Raw genomic sequence first — 23,998 nt, 5'->3', positions numbered from 1 at the left:
GACATTTCTTCTAATGGTCACGGACACGTCATTCTGGGTGTAGGTGAGGTTAGACTTCGTGCTACAGGAGAAAGTTCTGGTTTCTAAAAAAATTACAGTACAAAATTGCTTATGTTTAAAGTCATTCTTGCATTCCCATTTGTAGGACATTTTTAAAGCCCTTAAGTGCACCGCGTTTTTGATTTTGTGTATTGGGAGTAGAATCTAGAGTTTTTCTCTGAACTCTAACTTAACTATATTAATTTACTTGATTTAGAAGCAAACGTATCTAAAAGGTCTAAATTCTGTATTTCAGACATGCAAGGAAGCATTTCAGTCAGGCTGAGGGAAGCCAGCTGGATGAGGTTCGACAAGTGATGGGAATGTTGGCCTTTCCTTCAGACACTCATATCTCCCCCTATAAGGTAATATTATGCTTGAAATTCACTGATAGAGCGGAATAATAAAACATACTTGTAATTCTTTCCTCACAGGAGAATGCAGTGATAATCTGTAGATAAAATAGTTTTTTTAGTTCGTCTTTTTAAAATCTGTCTTTATAGTCCTTAATTTTAATACCAATGCTTGCCTTTATATTAATACAGATAGTACTTGTATAGTTGCAGTTGGATCTTAATAATAACACAATCTCAGCACTAAAGACTGGGGACCGGAAACATGACATGCAAATCTACAGCAAGAGACAGAAGATGGGGAAGTAAAAGGAAAAAAGATACTAGGCTGTAGCCTTAATATACTAGCAGTAGTTCTTTACTGAACTCAAATTAATGTTCTTGTGGTTGGGATGAAGAAGGATCATTTGGATGATCTGAAAAGAGTGTTTCTAATGCTTAAAGGGGTTCATTTATTTGAGTTATACAAATTAATATAGGTATTAGTGGTAATAACTACATCTGAATTTGAATTAAATGAAATTCATAGGCAGTTACTGTTCTTACAGATAGCAAGTTTATTCTGTGATCGTGCTAATTCTCTTCAATTTCTTTTAATGTTGTATTGGAGGCAGAAGGTAGGCAAGAGTAGAGCTGGCAATGCAAGACAAGAATCCTGTGAAGTGCCATGCCAATATGTGGCAATGTCAATATAAACGTGTTTTTTAAACAATTGATGCTGAAATCAATGGTTTAAAAACAAACAGAATTAAGGTCAATTTCTTTGCTAATCCTGGAGTCCCAGAAGGATCCTGGTATTTTGTATTCTACGTATGATCACAGAATCACCGAATTGTCTAGGTTGGAAGAGACCTCCACGATCACCCAGTCCAACCTCTGACCTAACACTAACAAGTCCTCCACTAAACCATATCACTAAGCTCTACGTCTAAACGTCTTTTAAAGACCTCCAGGGGTGGTGACTCAACCACTTCCCCGGGCAGCCCATTCCAATGCCTAACAACCCTTTCGGTAAAGAAGTTCTTCCTAATATCCAACCTAAACCTCCCCTGGCGCAACTTTAGCCCATTCCCCCTCGTCCTGATAAAAGAACATAGATGATGTAAAAGACTGGATGTAAGGCAGCTTTTATTGCTTTGCTAGTTAAAGAAATAGGCAGGAAATAACCAGCACTTGAAGCAGAATAGAGGATTTCAGATGGAGTGTTTCAGTGAGAGAGAGCAACAAAAAAAGCTAGTATTGTTTCACATACAGCCATCCTTTTGGAACAAATTTCCTACTATTCTTTATGAATCTGATGTAAAAATTCTAGTTCATGTAAGTTATGGTTTTGGTCCTCTAATAATTACCTAGATAAAACAGAATCAGTCTAAGCTTGTTTGGAGATACTTTTAGGATGTTGACTGCGAGTTGTGTGCGTAAATGGCTCCTTAAAATAGCTTTAAGTAGAATTACTTTTAAATCAATGAAAAGACATCTCTAACGAATTGATTTTTGTTAACCCAGGGGAAGAAGGTTCTTTACAACCAATTAAATGAACTTTCTCCAGCTTGTTGTCCTGTCTTTTAGTACTTGAGGAAAACTTGTAGAAAGATGGACATTTTAGTGTTGTGGAAAAACAAGCTAGTTTCTTTTGATATTTTGTGAACACGCTTGTGTGGCTCTGGCTAGAATTATTCCATCTGGGCATTTAGTGACTGCTTTTGTGTCCGATCACCTACGCTCTCAGTCATAGGATTTTCTTGATCATTTGTGGTACTTTTGCTCTTAATTAGGGATCTAATTTAGACTCTTCTCAGAAATTGCCTTAAGGTCAGAACAAAAGCTAGAACTCTGGGAACATTCCGGTCCTAGATGGGGCATTTGATAGAGCAAACAGTTATGCAGTCTGGTGGCAGAAATAATGCTTCTTGCTTTACTAAGTGCATACACATTTCTTGCCTTAACTCTTGCCTACATCTGTATGAGTTCTCAGCCTCAGTTTTACTTGTAGATTTGGAGCATTTAAAGCCAGGCAAATATTTCCTTACAGATTCTACAGGATTCTTTCCTTCCCCATGCATTTACATCTGAATGTTCTTCTGCTGCTTGCTCGTGTCATGTCACCTCTTCCTTTGTGCTGTTTTTCTTTTTTCACTGTAGACCCACAGTTGGTCCAACTGTTTCTGAGAGACATTTTCCTTTTATCTCTCATCTAGTATTCCTGGTGGTTTTGCATCTTCGGTGTAGTTCCACTCTCCAAATGCTCGTCAGAAAAACAAACCAGGACTGGTTTGAGCTGCATCTGTTCTCTACCTTTTTTTAAACTGGGAACATCTTTAGATAAAAATAAAACCCCAAAAATGTCAACTTTTCAGATCCTGTCTCCAGTCCAATAGTCATTTTGCCTCTGTTCATGGAGACACAATTTCATTCTGTATTAACACTTAAAAGTTATATGTAAACCAGTTCTCCACACTATTCAGGTAGCTCTGTTGTTAGTTACAGAAGGGATGGAGAAATTTCTGTGCTTAGGTCATTCCAAGTCCACTCTAGCACTTCCCTAAAAGCTGGCCTTTTGCAGTTCTGCAACATATTTCCTAAGTTTCTTTCAAATGTAGTTCTTTTAACATGTAACTTTAAAATAACAATGAAAGACTTATTCATAAAATACCTTTTTATTTATATATATATTATATATATATATATATATATAATTTCATGCCAGTCTGATCTTTCTAGGGTGGGGGAATTCAAGAGTACAGGTTACAAGAGAAGGTGGTGCTGGAGTCCATCCTTCTTCAGTCTCTTTTCTTGCATGAGCAGCAAACTAAGGAGAGGTAGAGAGGGCTGAGGTGGTACAGAGTGAAGCGTGAAGACTGATGTCTGCATCACAGTGATGTCACTGCCTAGTGACTTTTGGTATAACGTGTTTTGAATTCGCTGCTGCTCTCTCTGTGTGTTGTCTGTCATCAAGTCTTCAAATAACTTTCTTTAAAAACATGCTTAATAAACTAAAAATACTGTTTCTTCTAGCTGCCTCCAAGTGTAGAATGTGCAGTTGATAATATTGAGCTTATTTCTAAGAGTGGTCAGCACTGCCATTTCTCATAACAAAAACTGCAGGTTATGGATATGAAGGAGGAAAGGAGAAGGTCTTTACCTGTATGTAGGAAATATCACAAATATATCTTCAGTCTGCACTTCCTACATGACTCTGTGGGCTTAGTTTTTTTGTTTGTTTTTGGTTTGTTTTTTTTTTTTTTAAATATAAGCTACATTAACTACCATTCCCCGTTCTTTAGGGTAATTCTCAGCATTACAATATGTATTAATTCTGTCCTTAAATGCATAGCATCCTCTAACCTGGAGTTGTGCCAGCTCTTTGATTTAAAACCCTTCTTCCCCTCAGAAGTGATATGAAGTTCTGTAAATATATATATGTGTGTGTGTATATGTGCGTATATATATATATATATAGTACATCACTAGGAGGTATCAGTAGAATTAGCCTGAGTTGAGGTAAAAAAATAAGAAAGCTTCTAATTATTCAACAGATGTTTGCCCAGTATGATGTTGGTGCAGAGGCTGTAGAACAAACATCCGCATGCTAATGTTGCTTCATGAGCAGACTGGCATTCTAGAAAGGAAAAAAGAAAAGCCTTACCAGGATTTACGTACCTTAATTAGAGCACTGGATAGATGGGGAAGTGGGGGAGGGTGGATATAACACTTAAATCTGCAATTAGATCGCTTTTGATAGAGCAAAGAGCATAGGTACAGAACGCTTATCGCAGAATCATTTAATTTAAACATAGTTGTGTTTGCTGTAAAAGCTAAAGCATTTTCTTTGAGCTAAGATCTGATGGCATTAGAAGCTCATGTGCACAAATATGAAAAGTAAGTTTGGAGGTGGAATATCAGTCATCTATTTTATGTAATAATCGATTTAAATTTCTAAAAGTTAGTGTTAAAAGGTCCTTTCTAAACAAGTACCCTCATGCTGTGCATTAACGTGTATACTTTTAGTTCGTAATGGATTCAGTCTAGTGAGTTCTGTACAATTTACCCCTTTCAGGACAACTAGATTAAAAACAACTTATAGCTGTGGTGTATTTTTAACAGGATCTCTTGGACCCTGCTCGATGGAGAATGCTGATCCAGCAGTTTAGATATGATAACTACAGACTACATCAGCTGGGAAACAATTCTGTTTTTACTATAACACTCCAGGCAGGCCTTTCAGCTATAAAAACACCGTATCCTTTAATGCACATACTGCCGGCAAGCACAGAAATGGTTTTCCTTCTACAAATGCTTTTCAGAGAACTCAAAGGGGAAATCTGGCATTTAAATATTTTTATTCATGAGTTTAAGTGAAGTATGAATTGGCCTCTATTAAATTAAGGGCAGATGGTAATAAATGGCCTTACAGGTTAAAGAAAGGGGGTAGTGGAGGTGGGAAAAAAAAATTAAGTGCAATCTATGCTGTTTTCATACTAGGCCATCTTTCCATCTGTCCTAAGATAATATACTTGCAAAGGTTGGTGAGCTGGATCAGAACTATGATTTCTTAAAAATACTTACAAATTTATCCTGTTTGGTTTTGATATGAATATTCAAATATATCCTGCATCCTTGGAAACTGAGGTTTCCTACACACTCTGGTGTATTAGAGAAGTACTGATGCTACTGACATGCTTTGGAGTGGGAAGTTAACCTGTGGAGTGTGGCTGGTACTTTTTGCTCTCTCTTGTTTTTTTGAAACCAAGCACTTGATTTTTATATGTATATATTAAACTTGAATAGTTAAGTACATTCTATAACCTATGTTATATTGCACAATTTACTGCCTTTCTAATGTATTTAATTAAACTAATTCATGTTGCATTCTTTGGTTGTGCCTTAACTTGCTGTTAAATAGACAGTGTTATAAAGAGGACGGGAGTTCAAAAAACCCAGACTGCCCTGTGTGTAGCAAATCCCTGAACAAGCTGGCTCAGCCTCTGCCTATGGCACATTGTGCCAACTCCCGACTAGTCTGCAAGATTTCGGGGGATGTAATGAATGAAAATAATCCTCCTATGATGTTACCAAATGGATATGTCTATGGATACAATGTAAGTGTTGATATCAATGACTTTCTGAAGTGGTCACAGGAACTTCCTAATAAAAATAAGCTTTTAAACTTTGTTTGGCAGACGGAAGCATCATCTCTATTAGCAGAAGATACGTAACTTTTAACAGTAATTTTTAAGGGACTATATGTGATAAAATTGTTTTTTAAAGAAACTAATGTATGATTGAATGCAGGAGTTGATAGCATGATATCAAATGGCAATGGAAATTTTCTCTTCTGGAGTGTGTTAATACAGAGTAAGTAACTTTTGTGGACAAAGATATTTTGACCTCAGGGTATAACTTTTTTTACTATGTTACTTACTAAACAGTTAAGTAATGTTTTGAATTACTGATGTTTTGGTTTTCTGTTGTGAATGTTATCTTTTGATTTCACTCTTTTCTAGTCTCTGCTTTCTATTCGTCAAGATGACAAAGTAATTTGCCCAAGAACCAAAGAAGTCTTCAACTTCTCACAAGCTGAGAAAGTCTACATCATGTAGGTCCGTAAAACACACGTTGAAGTGCCGCTGGAATTTTGACACAGTGTATCTTGGCATACCCTGTAAAGGGGGGGGCCTTAATGTGTGGCAAAGAAGCAAAACCTGCCACCTTGGCGATCAGACCTGTCGGTGGCATTAATTGTTTCTTGCGACCAAAGATCAATGAGCAACAATAAACACTCGTTTAAAAAAAAAAAAAAGAGAGAGGAATTATGACTTAAGTTTGTACTTGAATAAAAACAAAAACAAATTTTGATTGTTAAGGTTTTGTAACATAAGGTCAAAAATTGGACTCTTCTCAAAAGTACTTTCATCTTCTAAAGGATAACTTTCTTTAAAGATGGACACTTGCACTGGGGGAAAAGTTGCAACAGATTTGAAACTAAATCCATTTTTCTTCCCTCTTCTTCACAATTGTCCAAGACCCTTTTGTTATGAAAGATTTCAGTACCACAAATATGTTCTCCTTTAAGCTCCTCTTTGCCTTCTTTATGATCCTCTCGTGAAGTAATCATGAACGTGAATAATCATGAACATGAATCATGTAACTTATTTCCATGGGAAGATGTTGATGTCATTGACACAAGACTGGCTTCTCTGGAGGATCAACTAGGGACTGGTTTGAAGGAGTATGAAGTCTTTTTCCAAACCCAAATATTTTAAGGAGGTTGCATAAGTATCAAGAGGAACCGAGAACATTTCAGGCAAAATCCAATGCTTGTTTAAATGTTCTTTTTCCAGTCTACCATAGTGTTAAAGTCCTTCTAAAGTTATTAGTTATGTGCATAGGGTTCAATATGAAATCATTAGTGCTACTGCCTTATTTCTTGCTTTGAGAATGTACTCACATGAAAATGAGCTGGTATTCTTAAGTGTTGGGCGAAGTTTTCTGAAGATGCCTTGCAGGATGATTACATAATTTTAGGGTCTAAATAGTATTCATTACTGAAACTAATAGTTCAATTTTACTGACTACAGAACACATCCTTATGACTTTTGAAAAGAATTAAACCATTGTAGTTTAAACAAAACCATATTGTAGAGGTTTGTATTTAGCGCTTATTTTTGCATGTTGATGTTGATTAGCTAATAAAAGATTGTAAATGTAAAACATGTTAATAAAAATTGTTTTCCATTCCTTGATTATATAAAATAAGAAAGTTGCTTTGTATTTAAACATAAAAAAAAAAAAAATCTTTATAAGGGTCTCCAAATGAATACAACTGCCATGTGTCTTTTACTGTTCTGCAAGATAAATTATAAATAAGTGCACCTCAGTCAAATATCTATTTTTGGTTTAAACTCTTCATGAACCATACACCGTAGTCTACATTCCTGTCAATTCTGTCACTTCCTACAAGATTCCCTAATGTCCTGGAGATCTTCTGTTAAAATGATTTTGTGGGAGATGCTAGGTATGAGGTTTTGATGCATCACTGAGTGCTTTAAAGAAAGCTACAACGAATACTGGAAAGACCACAATTTTACTTATAGATTACAAAAATATAAACAGATTGTATGTGTCTGCTACTCTGAATCTGTAAATACCTCCAGTAAGGTATGTCTTCAAAGGTCCCCTTTTCAATAAGCATACATTATTGATGCTTCAGAACTGGTAGATCTGGAACACTGCAGAGCTGTCAGTTTGGCGGAGAGCAGATTTTCTTGCGCTTGCTGCTGGAAGTGTCTTGTTTCCCTCTTCATTTTCTGAAGTGGCAGATACAGGTGACTCCTGCTTTGTTTTTCTTCTTAGATGGAGACAGATGATGGGAGCTTGCATCAGTAACTGGAGTAATTGGCTATCAGTTAAGCACTAACTGATTTCTTCCTTCCTGTTGATGCAAGAGCAGAAGCATCATCAACTCAAATGTGCCCTGGGGAGCAGCATCGCTGAAATCCGAATGGAGCAGCATCCATTTTTCCTTTGGTTGACTATGCGCAGCATCATAGCAGGAGAAGGGCAAGGAGAACTTTTAAGAATGGCAACCTCACTTCTCCCTGCTTTGCAGAAATGCATAGAAGCCCAAAGCAGGGAAGAAGGGGTTGATTTTTTTTTATTTAATTTTTTAGTAAGTCCTGGGGAAATGCAGATGGTAACTGCCTAACAATTGTAGGCATGGAAATTGTTGCTTTTGCTTCGTTAAGTGCTAGTTAGAACTGTGGTTTCCTCAGAAATCCACACTTCCATAAAACTAGTTTGGGAAGCGAGGGGAGGAGAGCTTCTGTCCTGCAATAGGAGGGCCTCCATTTACAGAAAATATTTCCGCAGGCCATGTGCCAGCCTGAGGGCTATGTCCCTAGTGGTGTTTTAGAAAGAAGGCACTCCAGAAGGAGCTGTTTCTTAGCTGTCATTGCTCGCATCAGAAATCTGCAGTCAAACCACCTGCTTTGACTACAGCAAGCCCAGTTAGTTCCAAGCAACTGTAGCCTCCTGGCTGACCCCTGTGGACGGGGTCCAGTAAATGCACTATAGGCTGGCTTTCGTTCTCTGGCTTCCTCCAGCACGGCTCCAGAAGCCTTCCAGCTTTATGGGGGTCAGAAATGGCTGCAGGGGAGGATTGCTGGGCTGCAGCCTGGATTTCTGGTTTGTGTTCCCTGACTGCTCTCTGCAGCCTGGAGCTTAGAGTCCAGCAGAGGTCTTAGTTCAGAGCTCTTATCTCTGGTGCCTTCAAGCATTAAACCAAGAGTGGCGTGGGATTCACAGCAAGTATAAGCTTGTTGCCTGTAAACAGTATTGTAATAACTTTATACTCTGCTTTGCTATTCTGCATCTTGATTTTTGTGTGTCAACAGAGGGGATATCCTGTGTATGCTTGCATTTCATAATCTTTTTGGCTGTAAGTATAGTTTGGGTATGTTCTGTCAACATCCTGGGTCAACACAGCATTGATTCCTGCTTCTGTGTACAGTGGGAAGAGGGTTTTGGAAGTACCGTTTGTATAAGACTGAAAGTAGGACAGAGTTACAGAGTTGTTTTCCTCAACAGATGAAAGTTTGGGTAAAGGTTTGCAAAACCTGTCCCATTCTAGCAGTATCTTATATAGCACTAAGATCAAATTTTACGGTGAGGAGTCAGTCATATGACTTGACTGTCAGCGTACGTGGAAACTCCACAAATTTTGTCATATCCTGCTGTCTGAAAACTGGATCTGTTCTGCCAATTGTATGGCTTGTGTCACCAGCGATGCCTGCATTTCACATCAGTCAAAAAATGGCCATCAGCTACTTTAGATGACATTCGCAGTCTCTTTTATGGGTGACCTGCATCATCTAAATGCCTGGCAGTATGCTGAGGCAGAAGACCTAAGACAATTCATTTGTTTCCTTAAGGGAACGAGTTACTGCCTGTGTGATGAAGGGCATCCTTTTGAAATGGAAGAGGTTAATTAGTAAAGTGAATGCTATCTTCTCTCAGGATCTGGCTGAGCTGGAAATGAGCTCTATCCTTTATGACACTGGGAAGTGCTGTGACCTTTTCTCAGCCTTGCCAGCCTTTGTGAGACTTGAGGCTCTGGATTTTAGTTATGGTGCTCATGTTTGAGTGGCAACGGTTTGTCCCAGATGTGGTCAGAACAGATTTATCTCTGTAGTTACACAGAGGTCGAGAATTGCCTTAACTTTTTCTGTTTCTTGTGGACCAAATCACTTGTCAGAGCTGAAGGTTCTTGAATATCGCAAACAGGGAGAGAGGTAATGGTACTATTTGTCACAGCAGGTGACTTGACCCATGGGTTTCTTCAGTGTGTTTGAGCTTGAAGTGTTCCATTACCCATCAGGGTACAGAAGGTTCAAGATACTGAGATGGCAACACTTTCTATGGTGAGAAATAATGAAGCTGATACTATGTTCAGGCAAAACACTTTGCAGGAAGTATTATAGACTCCAGGGCTGGTATGGTTTTGTTGTTGTTGGGTTTTGTTTTGTTTTTAATACTCTAAGTGTATCCGTTCCTGTTCTATTAGTAAGATTACTTTGGGAAGGGGGAGAGGATTGATTTGGGAGAGGAAGAATGAAAACGTTATGGAACAGTTGGTAATCTGTCGAAAGCCTTTTTAACATTCTTAACAGACAATTGTTGAGAGGAGGGGAAAAAAAAAATATATATATATATATGGCTTTTTTTCTCCTTTCCTGTGTCAGGTAGCCTGGGCAGAGTATGTTGGGAGAGCTAGAGCAAGTACTTCATCAAGGCAGGTTTTGGGACTCATGGCTGCGTTGTGATACACATTTGTCTTCTGTAGCATTGTACAGAGGTCCCTTGCTGTAAGAACATCAGTACCTGTAAGGCCTAGCTGTAGTCAGCTCTCTGCTGTTCTTCCTTGCTCTGTAACGAGGTGTCAGATTCTGCTCAGCATGTTGCTTCTTCCTGCTCTATCCTAAGTCTGCAAAGCAACGCATGCTCTGTCCCGGAGGCAGGCCGATGGGTCTTCCTGCCTTCCCTGCTTTAATCTTGGACTCCATAGGCCGGAGTTCGCCGTTGCATTCTCCAACATACTCCACTTGAGGGCCATTTTTCCTGGTTTACCTGGCTCTGAACAGTTGCTCTTCTGTGGCATGACTTTCCAGCATTTGGTACAAGTTATCTGCATCTTTAAAGGCAAAACCAGGTATTAGTGACAATATGCTGCTCCAGCTGTCCTGCTCCACGCTTTCTGAACTAGCGCACCAAATAAGTACAGATCCACAGGAGAGCTGATAAAATCTGATCTTTATCTGATCCTTGGATCAAGTAAGCTGCGAGTCATTTCTTCTGGTTATTGAATGCTGCAGGAACAGCTTGTTTTTATTTGATGACAAGAGGCATCTGCAGGTTCAGTGCTGAAAGCGATCTCCCTGCCCTTTTGTTTTTTAAAGACTCGTCTTCAGGTTGGTTGTGCAATATGTGTAACTCCCAGCCAGGCTGGAAGGCAGCATTTTTAGTAAAGACTTGGCTCTGTTAACTAAGCTTGCCTGGGAAAGGAATGCAGCTCAACTTTGTTTGCTTTAGGAAAAGAGCAAGGATGGGCAGAGGCGGTCAGCAGGATCTGTTCTTAGCTCTTCACTAACACATCTTCTCATGGCCAGGTGGGCTCTGTAAGTAGAATAAAATCCCTCTGGCAAATAGTCAGGGAAAGACAACTTGCACTCATGCCCAGCGAGAGGGAGCAGGCAGCTGTAGGGCCCTGATGTTTTTGGATGTGAGGACAGGAGTGGTTTTTGGCACGATAGCTATGGAGCCAACAGAAAGTAGTTCTCAATTACAGCTGACTTTTGTTAAGAGGTTCAACATGTATCTGAGCTACTCATTGAAAAAAAACTCAAGGTCTAATCCTGATTTTAGTCTGAACTCAAGTTTTAAGACTCCATAAAAGGAAGTTCTTCATTTCAATGAAATTTTCTTACTTTGTTGCTAACTAGCAATGATAATTTCACTGGGGAGCTCGTGGTTTTGAGTAAGATATTTCAAACTCCGCCACAGAATTCTACTATTTGACCATGTTAAAATTGCCAGAGATCTGTATCTTAAGCCAGAGAAAGCCAGCTGCAGGAGTGTTAGTACCACAAAAAGAACATTAGGAAATAGAACAAGAAATTGAAAGGGCTGATAAAGAAGAGCAGCTTTTTGTTTTGACTTACTGAAAATGAGAACAGGGTGTCATGGTGGAGTTAAGGATGGCTAAAAGCCAGTTATCTTTCACAGCGATTGAAAAAACTGCAAATTTTTTTTGGAAAGTGTAAGTAAGAGGAAAAAAGTAACATGAAATTACTGCGTAACTGCATTGTAGAGAGCCAGACTTCATTGCAAAACTGCACCCAGCGCCTCGCTTCTCGCTTCTGATAAAGGTGATGATCAACGTTGGTGGATGGTGAACTGAAATAATTTGGCAATGTGGAAGTGGGGAAAAACAAAATGTGTGCAAATTGTAGAAAACAAGTAATCTCTCTCCTGGAGTTCTTAATTGCTTGGTTTTAATGGGAAGAAGCTGTTAGAGTATCCAGCCTGGGTATGATATCACCTGCATGGAGAGCTGGAGTAGATCCATCTTCAGGGGAAGGGAGGAAAAAGAAGTAACCTGGAGCTGCCCAAATATTCTCAAAATGTGCTGCACTTCAGAATGCACTAGAATGATAACTGGGAGTGAAGGGGAGATGTTTCCTGAGGATTCATTATGCCATACAGGTGTGATGATCGCTGCTGTTAGGATCAGTCTTCTCAAACAAAGTACAGATGTAATGCAGCATTACGTGCGTTGGCTAATAGCTGGAGAAGATGGGAATTAGAAACTGCATGAGGATCTGGCTCAGAGATGATAAAATTGGCAGTTTGAAGGGCAAAGTAACTGATAGGGTTCCTGGGGCACCTGTCATGGAGCTGATACTCCATCATTACCGATGCTGCACAAAAAACAGGAATGTGCTCATAACAAAAATAACCTCAATCTGGAGGATGCTAGAATATTACCCGGGAAGTACAACAGATAAGCTGGAGGAGTGGGATAACAAACAGATAAGATGATTTTAGCACTGGAGTCCATTCAGCTGTTGATTAGGACTTCACATGAAAGAGTCTTCATTAAGTATTGTGACTGTGGAGGGCTTTGAGCCTCCGTCTTGTATCTTTGAAACAGAAATGCAAACCCAAAATGACTGCATAAATGGCTGTCTTACGCTGAAGCTGGAGCAGAGGGAGACTGCTACGGTGGTCACCGGGGTGAACCAAAAATCCCTTCCTGGCCCAGCTGGCTCTGCATAGGACGCTTCCTTTATTCCCAAATTCCTGTGGAAAACCAAGGCTGGTTAAGTGGGTGATAACACCCAAGGGCGTACTATAACTGGATTTGTACCTTGGACCCTGTTTCCTATCTCATGAGATTAACGTTTATGTTGTCCATTCCTTAAGGCAATAGTTTTATCTACCCTGCAGAGGAGCAGTTTTTCCCAGGGAGCTCCTCCTGAGTTCCCAGCCAGGACCTTTTCCTGGTGGAGCCAGAAGGAAGAATGAGAGAAAGATGATAAAAGCCCATTCAATTCAGGACAAAAAGATCGTTAACTAACTTAAATATTTTGTTCCCCACCCATGGACATTAAGCAGGATCGTATAGACAAATCCCCAAAGGAAATAAACAGATAATAAAATCAGCAGACAATTTCCTTTTCCTCCTTTGCAAACCACAGCAAGACAAATTGCTCAGACGAGGCAAGACCAGAGATGCGGGCAGTTCTTCAGGGTGCCTGTGCATGCCCCATGTGGAGGTGTCTCCTCTGTTTAAAGCAGCAGTTTTAGGGACTAGAACAATAGAAATACTTTGCTAAAAACTGAAGGGGTGGGGAATTAGGTTTAGGAAGGCTCAAGTCACCCTGGATGTAATCATTAATGATACTATTATATAAAGCGTTTTCTGTAGCTCTGATCCTGTTAATCTGATGGGTGGCTTCTAATCTCCTACAGCGCTTTGGAAGAAGCTGGGAGTCTGTAAGTGGGTCTTGCCCTCAGAGCATTTGCAATTTAACCATCCTCTGGGTATGGAAGTGCTTTGAGCAGCTACACAGCTCACCTGGGTGCATGTGAACTGAGCCACGTCCAGCTCCAGGAGCCATGGCCCTGGTACAGGCTGAATGCCATCGGGACATGACCTCATCTAGTTGGGTGGTCACACAGTGAAGAATAGAAGGGAACTGATGTTGCTGATTCAGTGTTTTATTATTATTTATTCATTTATTTATTTATTTTTAGGAGCAATTTGTCAATATTGGTCTCAGGTATGCATACGCTGACGATCCAGACTTTGTGATACCTGTTTACTTTGAATTTCACTGTCACACCCATTGCAAAGCTCTAGCTTCAGTGATGCACTTCCCACTTCTAAAAACAGTGAATAAATAGGGTGATATTTTTGTAGGACAGCAAATTATTCAGTTTACTAAGCATAGAAAAAAAAATAACACTGTAGGCACAGCTGAAACATTTCTCTTAAATAAAATTTTGCCTGTTCAGTGAATACCAGACCTTCTTTGACATAACACCTATCGTGTCTTTTCTTTTATAATAATTGGGAAGAATGTCATCTGCCCTGTTAGACAGATTATCCTGCCCTTGGCTACTGTGTATTACCTACCTCTATGTTTAGAGCCCTCCACTTGTGGGTAAAATGAAAAATTCCTCACTGAAGTAAGGTTAGCAGTTGCTGGTTCCAGAAATACCTGTCTTATTCTAAACCAATTAACAAAGGATAACAACTGGTTTCCTTGCATCAGGGAACCATAAATAACATAGCCTGGGATCTCCATGTTTGAAGATGTGAGATGCTGGATGAAATGCTGAATCTGAATGCAGAGTTTGTCTTCATTGCTTCCTCCCAGGAGTCTCTTTCTAGGAACAGCATAAAAAGAAATCAGTACTGGTACCATTTTCGTGTTCTTGGTTGAAAAAGTTATGACCTTTGGGTCAACAACTCTCGTCTTGTATCTTCAGGTGCCTATTTAAAAAATGTTGTTGCAAAATAATTCCTTCACCTAGGATTTGATGAGCTTAAAATGAATGATTATTTTCCTGATTTCACACCATAAGAAAAAACAAAGCATCAGAATTGTTAGAACACAAATTATGCCTGGTTACACATTGAAAGTAGTTGAACTTCGGGCTTCTCTCAAAAGTCTCGCACTAAATGTTAAACTAAAATGTCTAGGCTAAAGCTTAGTCTTGTAGTTCATTGGTTTCTTGAATACTATAAAACCGGCTTTGTGCAAATCCCACTAAGTGTACCAGTATGGATCAACTTTGTTAAAATCCAAAAGATTAAAAATGCAACCTCACAACTTCATCTGCTCCAACCAGTCCTCCCTGCAAGCACCCAGAGGAGCTGCTCTTATGGCTTCCAGCCATTAGAGGAACCTTCCTGCCACCCTTGTATATCCTCACGTAATCGTGTCTTGAAATTGAGAACATTCTCTGAAACATTGCATTTAACTCAGGGACTCTTCAAAGTGTCGTAATACCCTTTTAAAAATATATATGTATGTATATTTGCAAAATACTCTCCCTCTATCTTGTCCTCTCTTTAGGAGGAGACCTGAACCACAGGAGTAGCCAAGGCTCCTGCTTTAAGATTTACTGTGTAACTAAATCACCAGCTTTTCCTAGTCCTGCCTCCTCTGTTTTGTGGACAAATAGTCTTCTACATGACTCATTGCCTTACAAAAGAGTCAGGAGCTGTGTATCTACAGTCTCCTGATTTCAGATGACCACTCTCAAACTTTTTATAATACAGAGCTGTGTTCAGTTAGAGCACATCTGTCAGAAAAACATCATCAAGAAAGCAAGAATGTGTTTTCTCACTGGTAAAATATGTGCCTTGTTTCCAGTTTGAATTCATCGTTTGTTTGTTGTGTTTGTCAGTGCTTTATTAAAGCTTCTTTCATACATAATACATCTTTCCCTGAAGATCCTTTTATTTTTTGAAAAATTACCTCTGTTTCTTAGAGAATCATAACTGATATAAATCTTTAAAGACATTTTATCAGCTATTTCTTTTCTGGATTTCTCAGCATTTTCATTATTTGTTCCAGCAAGGCCATGGACTCTGGCAACTTGTAACACTACAGATAGGGCTAGACTATCCTGAAAGAACTGGAGTTGCTTTAACCCACCTGTGCCCATGCAGCATTTTTACAACTCAGTGGTGATTTCAGTTCAACACTGGTGCCCTTTCAAGAAAGAACCGCTATTCTACCAGGTCCTATTCTATTCACTATTCTTTAATGCAGAGAAAGAAAAGTTAAGTTTCTTCATCAGCTTTTTCGTACAAATGAGCTTTCTTCATTTTTTGTTTGTTTTTTTTTAAAAAAGTCTAAATATCTTCTGTGCTGTTGTCATTGGCTTAAAGGCTTTTGTATTGTTGTTGTTTTTTCCTTTTCATATAAAAGGCGACATGTGCCACTAGAAATTTTTAATATTTCTATGTTTTTCCAAAATTTTAATACATCCATTGTTGTCTATAAGCACAGGGACAGTGGTGAGTAGTTCTTTTTGGGAAATGCCTCCACATTTGGCTACTTCCAAGAGAGAAGTGCTCTCTTTTTAATTGTTGTTAAAAGTAGTTTCCTTGATGTGATACCCAGGAATGCGTTTTTCAAATAAAATTCTACAGATTTTATTGCAAGTCTCTGATCACATTAAGGACTGATCCAATTAAAGACTAATTCCTGGTCTGGAAACAGTGTAGCCTTATGGAGGGATGGAAGGTACAGCAAGAGAATGTGTTGTAGGTAGAATCCATAGGCAATATTTACATATGTAATATGTGTTTGTGTATATATGGATATTTGTGTGTAATGTGCTAAATATATATCTGTGTCATGTGCATATATGTATTTATGTGTGCGTATACGTGTATTTTAGAATGGTAATTTCCACCTTTGGTTGTTGAAAGCTCCTGGGCACCCGGCGATGCCCGCAGGTCACCCTAAGGCTTTGTCTCTGGGACGCCAAGCCTGTTGCCACAAGCCGATGCTCCGAGCCCGTAGGTTCAAATCCTGGAAAACAAAATTAAAACATCTGAGAGTGAAAAGGATTTTCAGGAACGACAGTGACAGCATCCCGGGCGGGACGCGGTAACACCCCGGGCGGGATTTCTCTGAGGCGGCGCTCGCCTCACGACCAGGCCCGAGGCCGGGCTCCGGCCCTGCCGCGGCTTTCCCTGCACCGCCACCTGCCGGCCCCGGCCCCGAAACGCCGCCGAACTTTAATTTGTGCTTATAATTAACCTTATACAATCGTACAGTAAAAACATATAGTTTCAACCCCCCTGCCATGGGCAGGGACACCTCCCACCAGACCAGGCTGCCCAAAGCCCCATGCAGCCTGGCCTTAAACGCCTCAAGGAATGGGGCACCCACAGGTCCTCTGGGCAGCCTGTTCAGTGCCTCACCAGCCTCAGAGTGAAGAATTTCTTCCTAATACCTTATCTAAACCTCCCCTCTTTTAGTTTAAAGCTTTCACACCTCGTCCTATCAAGCATTATGCATGCCTTTGCCAAAGGGCAAAGAAGTCAAGGGCTTTATAAAGTTCATTTTGACTCTTATCTGTAAATGTAAAGCCCTTTATACTTCCTGTAGCTTTGTGTGCTTAAACAATCACAACTTTTTTTTTTTTTTTTTTTTCCATAGCTGAGGAAGTTGTGGTTCTCAGTGGTTGTGCCTCCTTCGTGGCCACATAGGAAAGTGGTGACAGAATATTTTCTGTGATTTAAGAGGAGAGAATGCTGTCACAGCCATCCAGCTCACTGCTATTGGCAGTGCTGTTTCCTGCCTGCACTGATCCTATAACTTGTCCATCTGAAATTACTGAGTGCCAGGTTTGCATTTAACTTTAAAAAAAATAGAAAAAGAAAAAATGTTTCCCGGAATTCAAGTTCCATGACCTGGGGCAGTGCTGAGCCCTGCCAGCAGCTGATGAATGACGGTTCCAGGGCAGCCCTGTGCATATCCATAGATCATAGATCCACACAGACTCTGTTGGCAAAAAAGCCTCTCACCTTAGCTACATGTGTCAATAACTGATACATTTTTATGCAGGAAATTATTAGAGGAGCAAAACTTTTGGTCCTTGTTCTACTGTCTCTCTTGGAAATGTTGACCTTCTTAATAGGAAGTCAAGAAAACTTGGTGTATGTTTTACCCAGGTGTATTCACCACAACTGCTTTTTCATTATTTTATATCAATTCTACTGTTAAGACTTGTACAATGACGAAAACTAGCAATGAATCATTTAAGAGGCCTTTTAACACTTGCATGAAACGAGCTGAAACACAGGGCTGTGAGAGTGATGTTGCTGAGGGACGTGTGACTGGAGGTGCTGCAAGCCAGGGAACAGGGCCAGCGCTCCAAACTCTGTGCTCAGCTTTTCTGGAAGGCTTTTTGTCAGCTTAGTCTTTATATATGTAGACTGCATCTACAATTCTTGCTCTGCATTGTGTTGAGGTTCAATTGCCTGAAAGTTTGTGAAACAGTTTGGGAGTCTCAGAAGTGCACAGTGTAAAAAAACAGCTCTATGTTGGTCAGTGGCACTGTCACGATGCACTTGCTGCAAAAAAACGAGGGTGCAAATACAAGAAAACATGAATAAATATCATTTTGCATTTTGTTCCCACTTAAATATCTAGCCACAGAAGTGTAAAACATCTCTTTAAAAGCAAAAATATATATCACAGAATACTTTGAGCTGGAAGGGACCTTAAAGATCATCTAAATCCATCTAAATGATTGGCTCCAGACAGTTCACAAGACTTGCTGCCTTCTTCTTTTCATGATACTTCCATCTTCCTTTTAATTATACTTCAGTATTTCCTTCTCTCCCTAACTGTGGTCTTTGCACTCTATTTTTGTCCCAACCACCTCGTAATCTCAAACCAGGGACTTTCCTTCTGTCTGCAAAAGCTGACTTGTATAAATAACCTCTTCATACAGACAAAGTGTTCTTTTATCGTAGCAGTAAAAGAAATTCCCTAGAAAAGCTTGTTTTGATCCATGTGGCTTTCTCAGTCGCTACTCACGAAAGATGATGAAAATGCAAAAAAAAGGCCTGAAGGCTGACAGCGTGCCTGCTTGGGACAGTTGCCTGGTGACTGAGGACTGGCTCCTGTGAGTGAATGATCATGGCATCACTGGGTTGTAGCTACCTGGTGTAAGAAAAGGCTGGAAAAATCTGAAACAGAACAGCACCGATCAGCCAGTGCTTGTGCAATGCTGTTCATGTTGGCTGGTGGAGGTGACAACAGCTTCACATCAGGAACGGACTTCATCCTGGTAAAACAGAGCCAATTAAGAGTTAGACTCCACTCAATTGTCCCCCCAATGTTCCATGGCTTTCTCTGTGGAAGCGCTGCTCTCTTGCTGGTTGTCGAGTTGAGATACAGAGAGTTGAGATGACTAAACTGAACAAGACATTTCATTTCTAAATGGGTGGTTTTCTTAGGTGACTGGTGTAGACACATTCATAAGGCTAAAAGGAGTCGATTTCCCCCTAGGCCTAATCTAGAGGTGTTGTGTATGAAACCTTGCTAAACTGTGATAAGCACATCACATTGGGGCATAACTCCTCACAGCTGCATTATTTATAAACCCTCCCCTTTTAACCAGAGGCCTTTAGCAGTTTCAGAGCAGTTCTCCCCTTTTCTGCATCCTTAGGAAAGGAAGAAAAAAGCAATACCTTTTGGTATCTGAAACCACAACTATGCACAGCCACTCATTTGGAGAGACCAGCTACAGCAACTGTGGTTCTTCTGCAGGTGATGGCTTTCTGGGGGTGGGATGGCTCAGATGTCAGGCAAAAAGAGCTTCCAGAATACACTGTCATGGACTCGACGTGACACCCAAACCAGTATCTTTAGGTTGTTTAAGAAATGTCTGCTAATATCATATATTTGAAAGCAGTCTCATCTGTATACATGTGGCATTTCTGTCACTGTGCAATTTAGCAGCAGGGGATCTTCAAGCAGAATTTGGGCTGTATTTCCTCTTTTGTTCTCTCTTCTACATGGTAACAAGCTACAAAATCCTCCTTTTCTGAGCCACCCGATCTGAGTCCTGCCTTAAAGGCTGCTATCCACACCCCAAAAACAAACAAAGACCTTGCTTGCAGGTTGGGTTGCTCTTCTTTGGGCACATTCTCATAGAAATATTAACTTGTGCTGTAGACCTATCTAACCTGGAAGAATGCCAGCAGGTTTGGGAGTCATTATTTGCCTTTCTCTTTAGGTTCCAGTTAGATTTTTCCACGGAAGAAATAGCAATTTGTTGTTACTGGCCTGGAGTTTTCAGGAAACGCTGTAGGATCATTTTAAAACCTATTCTAGACACAAGTATAAGCTAAGTGTAGGTGGGTGCTCCTTGATTTGTGATGGTTCTCCTGCAGCTATTCCTGCTCCATCCAACTTACAAATGGTTATTTAATTAGTGATCTAGACCATACGGAGCAGGTTCATTCATCTCCTCCTATGACAGAATTATAAAATGTTACAATAGGCCGAAGTGTTGTCACAGTCAATATTTCACATAGTTACAGGAGGTCGCCAAGTATCTCTGGCCTTGCGTTATTGATGGTTTAATGAACAGAGCATTTTTTCCTTGAGAACATCTGTTTAAATATAGTCCTTACCCCTTATGAGCTTGTTTAGGGCTCTCAAATAACTGTCATCCTTTTGCTTGAGTCAAACTAGTGGTTAAGCATCTATTCTTCTCACACAGGAGGTCAGTATTTTCTTTGCAAACCAACTGGCACAAGCTCTGTGACAACTTAATATCAGTGTTTATCATGTTTCTGCATCTTCAGGCCTGAAACCAAAGTTATTTTAACTCCAGATTGTTTGTAGGAAAGCTTTTTTTTTTTGCCTAAGTTCCATTTTGGCAGGAGAATAAACCCTCCTTTTTAATTTCATATCATTAAGCTGAAGACAGCTATTTTAAAAGTTCAGTGGGGTTTCTTTCTGCCTGACATGCTCTTTCACTGCACAGCTGAAAACAATCCCAGGCAAAGAATCATCTAATAACATGGTGGAACTGTCTCCTACCTGGATCTTTCTTTTATAAAAAGACTACACCTGAAAATTGAATATTACATGAAAGTTTGAAACAATCCTTCCTAGAGCCATCATCCTGACATTTTAAATATGGGACAGAACAGCTGGCTCTCCTTTAATGCAAGACCCCTCAGACACAAATAAGTGGTTTCAATGGATAAAATTCTGTGTGGCCCTATATTTCTTTGTCTATGTATTTGGCCAAAGCTCCTGGACTTACAGAACCAACAACCTGTCCCAATCCATGTGACATGAAGCAGCAGACTCAGGCTTTGCTGAAACCAGGTGTAAACTGGTAGTAAGACTCAGCCCTGAAGCTCTGAGGGGCAGCAGGCGCTGTTGGCTCCTGCCTCTGCACCCCACAGTGTCCTGCGTTCCCCTGCGCCGCCCTGAGCGGAGGGAAAATCAAAGTAAGTGCAGAGTGGTTGGGACTTCTGCAGCAAAATGAATTCTGAAATGGTCCGGCTCTCTTCGGCCTTTTATCAGACTGGTCCAGATGAAGGAAGCACGGAAATATTTGAATGGTGGATATTTACCATGTTCGTTGAAAAGTAGATGGGGAAAGAAACTCAGCAACTCGAGCAAACACAATTTTATGTAATTGCCTGCGATTAAATAAATAAATAAATAAATAAACAAACAGCTTAGCTGTCGCTGGGATTTGCCTAAGGGACCACCATGAATGAGTTACACAACTCAGCATTCATTCATCTACCGATCCTTCGCAAAAACCATATGGCTCCTTGCAGGGATTTCTTAAACATTATGCATGGATATGAAATGGTGACTTTGTAGATGTTAAGTAGGTTGCTTGAGGCTCCTTTTGAAATACTGTTTCTAAACATTAAAGCAATGTTATTGTTGCAAGCAATAATCTAATAGAAAGCAGTTGTTTAGGCACTTTCAATCAAGTTAAGAAATAGAAGAATAAGAAATATTGAAAGAGTAAACGGATCTAAACTTTAAAGATTAACTGTGCCATTGTATGTGGTTTTCACACAGAAATGTAGGACATCCGTTTTACTAGATGGAAAGCAACAAGGAAGGAAAAACATTATTTAAAAGTAAAATGCTATTAGTTTCATATATCAAGTCAAAAATAACAGAACCATTGCAAAACGTGTGTATGATTTCACTGTAGTAAATGTGCTTGAAAATATGAGTTCACTGCTTGTAAAAAGTGTTTAATGATGTCTTTCGTATCCCAGAAGCCAGCACAGAGAGCTGCAATATGAATTTACATATGCTGCTTTCAACACACGCCTTAACTGTGGGTTAAGGGAAACACCCTTCAAATACCTGACAACATTTTCAAATGGGAATACCCATTTTAAATGTCTCCCTTCTTCGAGATGTTCAAAGTGAGCACCTGCAAGGGCTTAGTCTTTCCCAGTGTTTAATCAGCACTTTCAGAAATGGGGGCCTGCAGAACATTTCCAGTGAGGCACCCAAAACCAAAAGGAGGACAAGTGCTGCCACGAATGAACCCAGGAGAGCCCCACGACCTCCAGTAACTGAGCCACACTCATGTGGCTGCTGGAGGAGGACACCAGAGCAGGGCATCACCCTCCCCCCACCCCCCTCGCATCTAAATTGACTCATTTCAGACTATTTTCCAACCTCTCGCTATTTGGCTCCTCCTGGCTTGTACTGAGCATGTTCAGTGCGTCATCAAAGCGTATTGTACCTCGGCTCAACCAGCCACCTACTGCTGCAACTATGATTAAAAGGCATCAAACACAAGCAGGGAAAAGATCAGAAAGTTGTATGTGCACATAGAATGGAAAGAAAGGGGAGAAGTGAAGCTGTGATGCTGCAGATGCCTTCCAAAATAGCGACCCGCGTAGACATTTTGTCTTATGTGGAATTACTGATGGTCTTATTAGCCTTGCCCAGAAGAGAAGATCTTGCAGGCCAGGGTTTGGGCAAGGAGAAGTTTTTACATTTGCACTTTGTTTGCAGGTTGGGAAACCCATGTGGATAGAAATTAAAGAGATCACAGGAGCTATTTTGCCATCTCAAGTATTAGGTAGGCCTGATAGATCGCCTTAAGAAGTCACTAAGGAGATGTTAATTTTCAGTGATAGCAAGCACCCCTGTGCTCTGCTGAGTTCATCTGGCTGCTCAGCCCACCTGAAAACAGCCATTTATCTAGACTAAAGTCTCATCATTTTATACAACAGGCGCATTAACTTCTCTCTCCATATGCCGATGGGTTACCTACAATGTTCACCAAGCGCTCTGAGGCTCTCAGGTGGAAAGTGTTGCATTAAGTACAGTTATGCTGTAAAAGCTCCCTCGAGAGTCCCAACAGCTGGGTTTTACCCACCCTTCTGCTTCCTTCGGGGCATAACTCACTGGTATGCAGAAGTACCGTTTTGCTAGAGCTACACCGCAAGAATCCTCACCTGTGAAATGCTCCAAAGGCAACCTGGTTTTCGAGTACTGCAAAGTGGAGGAGCTTTCCCAAGGAGAAAATCCACCCTTTCCAAGTGTGTCTGTTTCCAAGGGGAAGCCAAACATGCCGAAGCACTGGAAAAAAAAATGTAGCTTTGCCTGGCAAGGACTGGACTGTGCTTGCTTACTCGCTCACCCCACTGTGCCCATGCATCCCCAACCTACAAATCCTTGTTATTAAGACATTTCATGTGGTGAAAGAAAGGCTCCGTAGACCCTCCGGGCTTTGGACAGCAGCAGCAACTCAACAAAATTTGCTTTCCGGTGCAGAAGTGAAGTGGGACCGGGTTGTGTGGTGTCTGGAGGAGCTGGCTTCCTGCCCCCCTTGCTTTACTTATTGCCTCTTATCTAGTGTCTTATGGAAAGAGAGAGAGGGGGGTGGCAGGTTGGAAGGCCATTGAGGCAGAAGACCACTGGAAAAAAACAGGATTTAACTCTAAAATCACCCATCGTGGGACAGGAGGTGAGTTTTAGGAGCCGTGGCACCTCAGGATGGAAACGTTAAATGTTAGCGGGCACTCAGGGAGGGAGGAGATGTCATTTCTCTCCCGTGACACAAGCGTCCTGCAGGGCCAGCCAGGGCAACCTCCCTGGGCAACCCGTCCCAACGCCTGACTGCTCTTTCTGAGAAGAAATGTCTCCTCATTTCCAACCTGAACCTCCCCTGGCACAACTTGAGGCCATTCCCTCTCGTCCTGTCACTGGTTACCTGTGAGAAGAGGCCGACCCCCAGCTCCCCACATTTCCTCTCAGGCAGTTGCAGAGAGCGATGAGGCCTCCCCTGAGCCTCCTCTTCTCCAGACCAAACACCCCCAGCTCCCTCAGCCGCTCCTCACTGGACTTGTGTCCCAGACCCTTCACCAGCTTCGCAGCCCTGCTGTGGATTTTTGATCAATTCTGTGGAAACTTTGTAATTTATCCCCCCCCCAATTAAATCCAGTCGCGGTCCCTTTAAGGACCACCCCCCACACACACAAATCCCGTCACGGTCCC

At 40.8% G+C, this 23,998-nt stretch overlaps 1 protein-coding gene and 1 long non-coding RNA gene across 9 annotated transcripts in view; one reads left to right on the top strand and one right to left on the bottom strand.

Annotated features, from left to right (window-relative positions):
• MAEA (macrophage erythroblast attacher, E3 ubiquitin ligase) overlaps window positions 1-7,117 on the top strand; it is a 50,410-nt gene extending 43,293 nt beyond the window's left edge. For all 7 annotated transcript variants that reach the window (XM_083836283.1, XM_083836285.1, XM_083836284.1 and 4 more), the window contains 4 exons: window positions 296-404; window positions 4,497-4,630; window positions 5,296-5,491; window positions 5,897-7,117. In XM_083836283.1, the coding sequence (XP_083692409.1) occupies window positions 296-404; window positions 4,497-4,630; window positions 5,296-5,491; window positions 5,897-5,992 (535 nt within the window). In that variant the 3' untranslated portion in view covers window positions 5,993-7,117. The remainder of the gene's footprint in view (window positions 1-295; window positions 405-4,496; window positions 4,631-5,295; window positions 5,492-5,896) is intronic.
• LOC310899643 lies at window positions 5,897-23,965 on the bottom strand. Of its 2 annotated transcripts, XR_014584440.1 has the most exons (4): window positions 23,715-23,965; window positions 22,957-23,080; window positions 16,386-16,504; window positions 5,897-14,342 (listed from the first exon to the last, which is right to left on the bottom strand). It is a non-coding gene; the product is annotated as an uncharacterized lncRNA (long non-coding RNA). The 2 variants fall into 2 exon arrangements; XR_014584439.1 differs by having other exon boundaries at window positions 5,897-16,504.
• Between the last annotated feature and the right edge of the window lie 33 nt (window positions 23,966-23,998).

Source organism: Anser anser, assembly GCF_964211835.1.
Source record: "Anser anser genome assembly, chromosome: 4".
NCBI classification, from domain to species: domain Eukaryota; kingdom Metazoa; phylum Chordata; class Aves; order Anseriformes; family Anatidae; genus Anser; species Anser anser.
This window is presented reverse-complemented; position numbering and strand designations above follow the sequence as displayed.